The 9,441-nt window shown below is 45.6% G+C and overlaps 2 protein-coding genes across 2 annotated transcripts; one reads left to right on the top strand and one right to left on the bottom strand.

Moving 5' to 3' along the window:
- Nucleotides 1-3,329, top strand: LOC123428316 (tetraspanin-19). The gene is made up of 6 exons (XM_045112512.1): nt 1-462; nt 1,416-1,515; nt 1,877-1,957; nt 2,051-2,155; nt 2,695-2,886; nt 2,995-3,329. The coding sequence occupies exons 1-6, from the start codon at nt 2-4 to the stop codon at nt 3,007-3,009; spliced, it is 954 nt and encodes a 317-aa protein (XP_044968447.1). The 5' UTR covers nt 1; the 3' UTR covers nt 3,010-3,329.
- Nucleotides 3,330-4,143: 814 nt separating this feature from the next.
- Nucleotides 4,144-7,421, bottom strand: LOC123428315 (mevalonate kinase). The gene is made up of 5 exons (XM_045112511.1): nt 6,943-7,421; nt 6,590-6,842; nt 6,241-6,500; nt 5,263-5,676; nt 4,144-4,525 (listed from the first exon to the last, which is right to left on the bottom strand). Exons 1-5 carry the CDS (start codon nt 7,070-7,072, stop codon nt 4,416-4,418), a joined length of 1,167 nt encoding a protein of 388 aa, XP_044968446.1. The 5' UTR covers nt 7,073-7,421; the 3' UTR covers nt 4,144-4,415.
- Between the last annotated feature and the right edge of the window lie 2,020 nt (nt 7,422-9,441).

Here is a 9,441-nt window from a genome sequence, read left to right as displayed (position 1 = left end):
CATGTCCATCCGCCTCCGCCGCTCAACCCCACCCCCCACCACCCCCACCCCACTCCCTCCCCTCCCCTCTCCCCGCTCCGGTCTTCACAAGTCTTTTCTTTCTCCTCACCCGCTTCCCCGAAACCCCACGCCACCGTCGTCCGTCAAACTCCACCTGCGGTCTCTCTCCCGCAGCCCCGCCCCGCCCCGCCCCGTTCCTCCCTGCGGTCTCCCACTGCTGCTCCCCCAGAGGCAGAAAAAGGCTCGAGCTTGGGGAGCGGCCTGCCGGGCGGAGAGCTGGTTGGCCGGCGGCGACGAGACGGAGGGCATGGCGGGGCGCGCGGCGGTGCGGAGCTGCGTGCAGACGGCGCTCAAGGCGGCCAACTCCGTCGTGGGGCTCGCCGGGATGGCCGTCATCCTCTACGCGCTCTGGGTGCTCCGCGCCTGGTCCCAGCAGGCCGCCGGCCACCTCCCCGCCCCCTGGTTCGTACCACCCCCTTCCTCCTCCTCCTCCCTCAACTCCACGGATCTCGCGTAGCGCCGCGACTCGCGTCGCAATCTCTGCTTTCGCCTAGTCGCTGCTTCCTGCTGGATGATTTGCTGCTTTATTCCCCCCATTTCCGCTGCCGCTCCCGATTCCTCCGACCGAATTCGCGGCGAAATCCGTCGCCCAGATACCCGCTGCACCTACCTCCGATCAAATCCCCGGTGAAATGCGCGCATCCTGCCAGCGCACTGTTTCATCGGATGTAGCAGCGACGGAGGATCAGGATCAGCTCCGTGCTGGAACGAACGAGATACTAGCAAAGCAAGAAGGATCGGGAAGTGGCGTAGGAACCGAACCATACCCAAACCCAAAAGCGTCCCCCTTTTCCCCCCGACTGCTGACGGGCGGGACACGCAGCAGCAGCAGCCACTATTCCACTGAATTTGTGTGCAGTGACGACGCACAGGAAACAAAAAAGCAACTAGATACAAGTGCCATTCGGTGGTTACGGTGGAATTGCGCTCTACAAATTTAGGTGGCGGCTGCGATGTGTCGTCATACGACTGCGATGCAACGGCCAACGGATGGCCCAAACGAAAAGGATGGATGTATGTATTTGTTTGCGCGGTGCGGTTGATTGGTGGGCTATGCTGGAGCACTCATGGGGGATAAAGAAACAACAGCGATTTGTGCTCAACAATCTCTTTCGCCAACTTAGACACGTCTGTAGTGACCGGCATCTTCCTCTCGTTTTGCTGTTAAGACGTCGACGCACCGAATGGCTTATTCTACATACCATGCTTTTTTTATGTTGGGCCTGATAAATTAGGAATCCATGCCGCCAGTATTCAAGGAATTTTCAGGTGCCTTGCTTGCGTATATGTAATGCTACTATACAAATACTATGAAAGGTCTGTTTTGATATAAAAGAATTTCACTTGTTGTGCAGGTTTATCTACACTCTTCTCAGCCTGGGGATCATCATGTGCTTGCTCACCTGCTCAGGTCACATCGCCGCTGAAACTGCCAACAGCCCCTGCCTGTCTTGTGTATCCTTGGAAGCGTCTGACATACGGAGTGCGTTAGCGTGTTTAACTAGCCTGACATGATAGCTGCTACCGGTTTATAAATCACGTGCCTCAATGCCTTTCACGTTGTCGCATAAAGACCAAAGCCTTTTCTTTTCTAGATATATCCATTTTAAATATAATTGGTGTTTAAAAAAAAAGAGAAAACTGATGCATCATGTTTGTAGCAGTTCAGTTTTGAAATGGAACCGTTGGCTCCTAATAATAGTTTGGTGAAACCTTAAGCCCCAGTTATGTTCTTGGGAGTGAGCTCTATGACCTTAGATGGATGTACAGTGGCTTGGTGATGTGGACTTTTTGCCTTAACCTGACATGTATGTAGCACATGATCTTTGTATTCTTGCTTGTCATACTGGAAGCTGCAATCGCCGCTGATGTATTTCTGAATAGCTACTGGGAGGAGGTAAAAAGCACTTCGGTTGCTAGTACATAACTAGTTATTTCTATTATATCTGCTATTTGATTTGTGATGGTTTGATAATTCCCAAACCTACAGGATTTCCCAGATGACCCATCTGGGAAGTTTGATGAATTCAAGCATTTCGTGAGATCAAATTTTGACGTATGTGAATGGGTAGCCCTCTCGGTGGTGGCTGCTCAGGTGAGCAATTCTCTGAAATTCAATTTTTTCACCTTTTGCTTCCTATGCTTGTAACTAAATAACTGTGTAGATGTACATCAGTAAATGAGTTGGAGGTCTTTCAAGGCCTGTTCGGAGGCCCTCCGGCTCCGCAACTCCACTCCCGGAGTTGGTAGATCAGCAGGTAAAAATCGTGGAGCAGGAAAAAGGGTGCTCTGCAGATCCTTAGATTTCAGGGAGCTGGAGGATCACCGAACAGCTCCTCAGTATGCTCGAATTAGACTGTCGGAGTATTACAATTTTGCTTCGGTGGAATTGGACGAGTAATTATCTGCTTTCAAGTACGGCGGCAAAATGTAGTGGAAATTAGCTGAAAGGAAATGCTGGTTGCTTTGCCAAATAACCAAAATCAGACTTGTAGATAGTATGATAATTTTACATGCACTTTCCACTTGAGCTGACTGCAACAATAATAGTATCATACTTCAGAGAAAATTATAATTGCAACTAACCAAGTAAGTAATACAACAATAATAATATGAACATTTTATTATTCGCAGGTGCTGTCAATCATTCTTGCAATGGTACTCAGGGCCCTTGGCCCCGACAGTGAAATCGAGTACGACAGTGACGATGATGCAGTGCCCGCAAGGCTGCCTCTCCTAAGGAGCCATGCCCAGAATAGTCCAAACTATGGCCAACCTAACTCACCTCGCAGGATTGATTCGTGGCATGTGCGGATCTTAGACAAGGTGAGATTATTTATCTATCAACAAGCATTTCTTCCCTCTTTACGTTGGTGCACTGCTGTCAATCTGTACACCGTCAGTGAAGCCTTGCGACTGTTTCCTTTTTTTCAGGCTAACCAACAATAAGATTCTTCTGACTTTACATGGTGAACCCTCTGCAAGGAGCACGGATGCGTTTCGCTGTCCTGGTCCCTGAGGGTTACTACGGGCGACCGGAGGATATGATGATACTTTTTCTCTGAAGTAGTAGTGAGGATCTGATACAACGACAGTGTGGTAGCGAATGGCTAGTTTTATTGCCTTTCGACATGCGCAAATATTTGAGTAGCATGTAACTAATCTTACAGCACTCTCCCCTGATGTATGGGAAGAATGTTGGAAAATCTATCAAAGGTAGATGATGGATCGAATGGAAGACAAGAAAAGGATATCTTGATTGTTTGGTACATTGCCGTGCATTCTCTGGTTCTGCGAGCTTGTTCAGAACGCGAGAATTTCTCCTGATCGCTGTCGTGATTCAAGTGTTTTTTGCAAGGTTATCCAGACAAGTTTATTTAGTACCTCACCAGTAATTCTGTAGGCATCCATGTTAGGCAATATTTTTAGTTGCATCACCAGCAAGACTAGAATAAGCTAAAATTTGACTGGCAGTAATCACACAGGAAAAAGAGAGCTGGAAAATAGTTATGGATTCAGTTGAAGTCTTGAAGATACCAACCATGTATGCATTAAAACGAATACATAAATAGCACATACATATACATATGCTGAACATTTGCACCCAAATTGCAAAATATATGTACAAGCATTGCATGCTGTAGAACACATTGGATTGACAGGATTTTCCTAAACTTTTACCATGCAAACTACACAAACATTTACAAAACCTGGGCACAAACTCTGCACTTTAGCCAGAGCCCACATAACTGTTCATGTGGATTTAATGGACTGGTAAGTAATTTGGAGCTTTGCTCATGTGTTCATGTGTTGAAGGTACAAGCTGATAGGTTTTTTCATGTGTTCATGTGTATTTAATGGACTGGTAAGTAGTTTGGAGCATTGCTTCTGCTAGAGTGGCTGACAAGGAGTTGTTCTAATATAATCAATCATTGTTAATCACTCACCACGGCAGAAGCTAAATTCCGCAGCTCAAATCCCAGCAAGGTGGTCAACTAGCCTTGTAAAATTTCTAATGTTCAATAACAGTAGGTGGCAAGGATGTAAGAATCAAGCATAAGAAAAGCAAGCAAATTGCAGGGGTTACTCCAATGGCTCAACTGTATACAGCTTTGGTAATGATACAACAGATGAGAATGAGATGCAACCTGGTATCTCAAATATTCCAACCCCATCTATGTGACATTTTTTATTGATTTGATACAACAACAATCATCCGACTGAAAAGCAGCTTATTGATGATACAGTGAGTGATCTGCTAGGCACAAAATAGGAAGAATGCCATGATCTCAATAGGTCAAGCAAAACCTAAAAATAGTGTACAACATCTCCACTGAAGCAGGAGGAGGACCGTCTTATCCTTGGTGAAGCTGAAGCCCTTGTCCACCAACCTCGACTTTGAAGCAGCGGAAACCATGCGATTCTAGCTCAGTGGTGACCTTCTCCAAAACTAACTTGGACAACACTGGAATTTATTATGTCAAGGAAGCATTGCTGCTAAGTAGGTAGATATAGACAAACAAATGGATTATAGATATCAGAATGTTTGTGAAACTCAAAAGAGTACCAAACATATAATAAGCATTCTAGATTAGATGAGCAGACAAGAATGACATGCATCTATTGTGAAACTCTTGGTCCGCATTCATCTAGCAGACCTATTCATTAAGTGGGTACAGTTGTACCACAGGGAAATTTAAGGATCTTTACAAGTACAAAACATCAGTAAACATTAAGCAATTTTCCAGTTCCTCCTTGCTACATTAATAAGTTTTGACTGAATTACTAAATAGGAATGCAGAGAATCTTCACATATAAAATGATAAGTGACAAGGATCTACTCCCTCCGTTCCTAAATATAAGTCTTTTAAGAGGTTTCATTAAAAGGACTACATACGGATGTATATAGACATACTTTAGAGTATAGATTTATTCATTTTGCTTCGTATGTAGCCCTCTAGCGAAATCTCTAAAAAGACTTATATTTAGGAACGGAGGGAGTAGCTTTTATTGGCAAATCATTTTAAATTAACATTCTTCACTAACAGTTAATGCCAAAGACTACATTGTGCACACTTTTTGATTTCTGGAACCTGCAGTTAAAATGGCATGTAGAAATCAACTGAAAGGAAATAATATGATGGGTTTATTGTATTTAAGCTATATAAGTTTAAGCTGCACGAGTAAAATATAAAAGGATACGAGTTGGTATCAACGTCAAAACACAGCCTCCACCACCAGCTCCGGTGAGCTTTGAGACCAAGTTATATTTCAATGTCGAGCGCAACACGGTTTCTATAGAAGAATGGCTGACTCCCATGCACTGGAGCAAACCTTGGTTCATCTCCATGAGTTCTGCTAGCTTTTCTTCCTTTGAGGTCATGGCTATCTCATCAGTAGCAGCTAGCTCGACAATGCTGGAAAGCTCTTCACTTATAGTGTCCACTGCATGGAAAACGGAAGCCATAGCATCGGGGTGCCTAGATGCTCTTTCAGACACACCAGCAACCAGAGCCTTGGTGTTCCTACCAACCCTTGTATCAGTAATGAGCATTTTGACTGGATTGCCAGATTTGAGGTTCGTCAATTCTCCCTTCTTGAATTTGATCATGCTTCCTAACAGTCACATAACAGATGTATTTAAAGCCAAATGGCATGTAAAGTTATAAGATATTACTATTTAAGTTAAAAATACAAAATGTTTGTAGTGACGGATGTTATTAGTATGAAATGACTCAATTCAAATTCTCTAGAATACATATTCAAGTTAAAAGTACATGATGAAATGCACTCCACTTGGCAATAACAGGCATTTACTGATTTGAACTCTTAACTCGAATACTCATATTTAAGTTGAAACTACAAGATGGAATGCACCCCGCTTAGCAATAACAGGCAGTTTTTCGATAAAAACGGCAGCAACATTGAGTAACAGGTTCATGAAACAACCCCATATACTGATCTCTCCATTACAGAAAAAATCTAAGTTGCACTGCATTTTGGCGCGAATATGAGTATTCAGTAACAATTATAACAACAGTAACGGCATTCCGGATCAGGATAATGAAACAGACACATATAACCTCAGTACCGATTTCTCCACTAGAGGAAAAAAATCTTAGTCGTAACGCATTTTGGCGCGAATCGAAAGATTCTAACAAATCAAGAGGAACAACATACCAAAAGTGCTGACAGCGTTGTCAATGCCAGAAGGCTTGCCATGAATAATCTTTTCCCCTTGGAACGCCCACGTGTTAACCAGCTCAAGATGATCCTTCCCCAACAACTGCCACTCTGTTCCGGCGACGGCACCCTCAGCACAAACCACGCCCGCCGCCATCAACAGCGCGCCTGACAAGGACACAGAGAATGCAGCCGATGAACCAAGCCCGGCGCCCATCGGCAGGCCCGAGCTCACCACGACCTTCCCAGGCCTACACCTACACAAGAAGTTGCATCAAATTTACTGTCAGGAAGGTTCAGCATTGCTACAAGATTTGATTGGGGGAAAAGAAAGCTGCCAACCGACCCCAGGATGGAGGTGTAGAGGTAAAGGAACGCGGAGAGGCCGGCGGAAAGCCAGATCTTGGCCTCGGGTATCTCGTGCAGCTCCACGAGCCTGGCAATGGCGGCCAGCTCCTCCGGGGAGCAGGGCCTCGGGGCCTGCAGCTCCGCCTTGCGGCAGGTTTCCCCCAGCGCCTCGAGGAGGCGCGAGCATGGCCAGGAGAAGGCGAGGCCCGAGTCCGTCAGATCAACCTCCACTTCGCCGGCGCCGTCCTCCCCTGCCAAAGACGAAGGAAACGGCGGAAGGTAAGAGCGTCAGTGAGGATCAGGGAGGAATCGGGGGTCGGATGGCGTTTGTGGGGAGGGCGGGGAGGAGACCTGGTAGGGGCAGGTGGAGGGAGGACTGCGTGTAGAGGTCGATGGCGGCGGCGACGGCGGCGGAGCCGTGGACGACGGCGTGCTCCCCGGCGAGGATGATCTTGCCGGGCGCTCGGGCGCGGATCTCCATCGATCCGAATCTTTCGGCCTGAGAGACTGCCTCTGATCCTCCCTCGCGCTACTGCTGCCGTGTGATTCGCTGGCGACGGTGGCGCATAGGAAGTATCGCCAGACGCGTTGGCGCTCCTCCTCTGCTTGCGGCAACGCTGGGCGGGAGTGGGCTGCGACAGCGGTGGCGCCGCGCCGGCGACGGCGAGCGAGTGGCTGCCGCCGATGGGGGGGAGAGGTCGGGTAGGGAGGTGGCGGCCGGACGCTGGTCTCTGCTTCCTTCTGCGCGATGGGACGCGGACGCATTCACTGGTTGCCGGCGGCTGCCTGAACGCAGCGACGGGGAACTCTGGACTGGCACTTTGGCAGCCCCCCCGGTCAAAATCTTCCTAAAAAATGTCAGAAATTTCCACGTTTGTTTGTCCAAAATTTATGGAAAAAACACCAACATTTATGATGCTGCCAAAATTAAATATCATTACATCAGTCATAAAAGCATATTTTTCACATTGATAAGATACTCTTATTTTTAAATTTAGAGATGACAAAAAAAGTTTACAATTCGTCATCTCTTAACCTTATCTTTTATAATTAGCTATTCCTAAAAACATGATGAGACATATTTCAAGTTCTCTTTCCTCCACCTCATCATTTATCCTATCTGGCTCTCCTAAGATAGCACCATTATACATGCCCTTATTTGTTTTGATATATTAACATAGTCGTTAACATTTCTATGAACTTGGTCAAACAACCATTAAAGAAATAACGCAACTTATATTTTAGAGCACGATAAGCATTTCGGTTTTCGACCAACCATGTTAAAAACCTGGAAGTCCGAATTAGGCTCGATGAGTAAGATGCCAAATACTTCTTCTCTATTTAAATAATTATAGTTGAAATGAACTAAGCTAGTTTTCTCCAACTATGATTATTTAGGTATAGAGTGAGTATTTGATTATGGTAAATGATTCTTTTTTATTATTATGGCTTCATGGTAGCATAATGATTCGGTCTTACATTCTCTTTTCTAATATTACTGTTATAATGAAGTTGGTATTTGTCCGTTCGCCTTCATCGTTTTTCTCTCATTCTTTTTTCACACGTCCTGCATTAACTCAATCAAATCAAATTAAAACCTTAACTAAATCGAAACTTACCTCCCATTCACATGCCCGTACCCTCACCCGTCCACACAACCCCCTATCCCGCCAGTGCGATGCCCCCCACCACACACACACATCACTCCTCCGTCCGTTGGGCATGTCTCACAATGGCAATCATCGAGGAGTACCAGATTATGTCTCCATGCCTCGTTCACCTATTCGTCGACAGGATTCCGTCAACCCAAGGCCATGCATGTGTACCCTTCTCCAATGGTCAGCATGCGTGAGCAAGGGGCAATGGTGCCCCTTGAGTAGGGCCGTCTACGAGTGCCAAGGTGACACCCCCTCCCCGTGTCTCTTTCCATTGAGGCTCCTTTGTTCATTAATGGTACGCACATTGAAGTGATGCCCCTCTCCTATGTGCATTAACCTGGGGTTCCTCTATCTCCTTTCCTTTGGCTAGCGACGGTGGTGATTGAAGGGCAAGCGTTGGCGGGGGGTGAATGGTGATGGATCCCCTCTCTCCCAAGTCCCCATCATGTTTTCCTTCTTGCTTTCATTCCTCCCGTTGTAGACTGGCGACCATCACTCCATGATTTTCTCTCTCATCCATCCTCGATTTGCATGCTGCTTTCGTGATGGACGACATGGAAATCCCACTGAGTATTCCACTTCCCTGGAGTCTCTTCCTTGTGGCAAGGTGCAAATTAATTTGTTGATGACCATATTTATTAAATGTATTTGATTGAATCCTCATTGATTACAATATGATATTACAATGCATTTTAGCCCAGACAATGATTTTGCATCACCTACTGTATGTCATTGTTGCTCAGCGCATACGCCCCTCTTACTCTGAGTAAACCTGAAGCAACTTATCTGAACTCTAAACCTTGAAATGTCATATTACTCACGTGAGAATCTCAGATCACTATTCCGACATGTCGGTATTATGTCCTTATTATAAGTAAAAATGATATGCTTTGATATATATTGCCAATGAATGCTATGGTGTGTTACTAAGTTCCAACTAAAAAAGTCAAGTTTGCCTTTTTGACACGGGTAAGAATGAGTAAGTGCAAAAGAGTAATTATTGAAGCAACTTTGGATTTTATGTGGATTCCTAGTACAACAGTTAGCTATGAGTAATGTGCAAGATTAAATGCAGTGATGCAGAAAATAGCCACTAGAATAAGGTGGGTGTAGGGTATAATTCGGCCATGATTCCATTATTTTTTCGATAAAGGGTGCTCTTTATTAACTCATAATGACGTATCAAGCGCAT

The sequence above is a fragment of the Hordeum vulgare genome, chromosome 2H (genome assembly GCF_904849725.1).
Source record: "Hordeum vulgare subsp. vulgare chromosome 2H, MorexV3_pseudomolecules_assembly, whole genome shotgun sequence".
Lineage (NCBI taxonomy): Eukaryota > Viridiplantae > Streptophyta > Magnoliopsida > Poales > Poaceae > Hordeum > Hordeum vulgare.
This window is presented reverse-complemented; position numbering and strand designations above follow the sequence as displayed.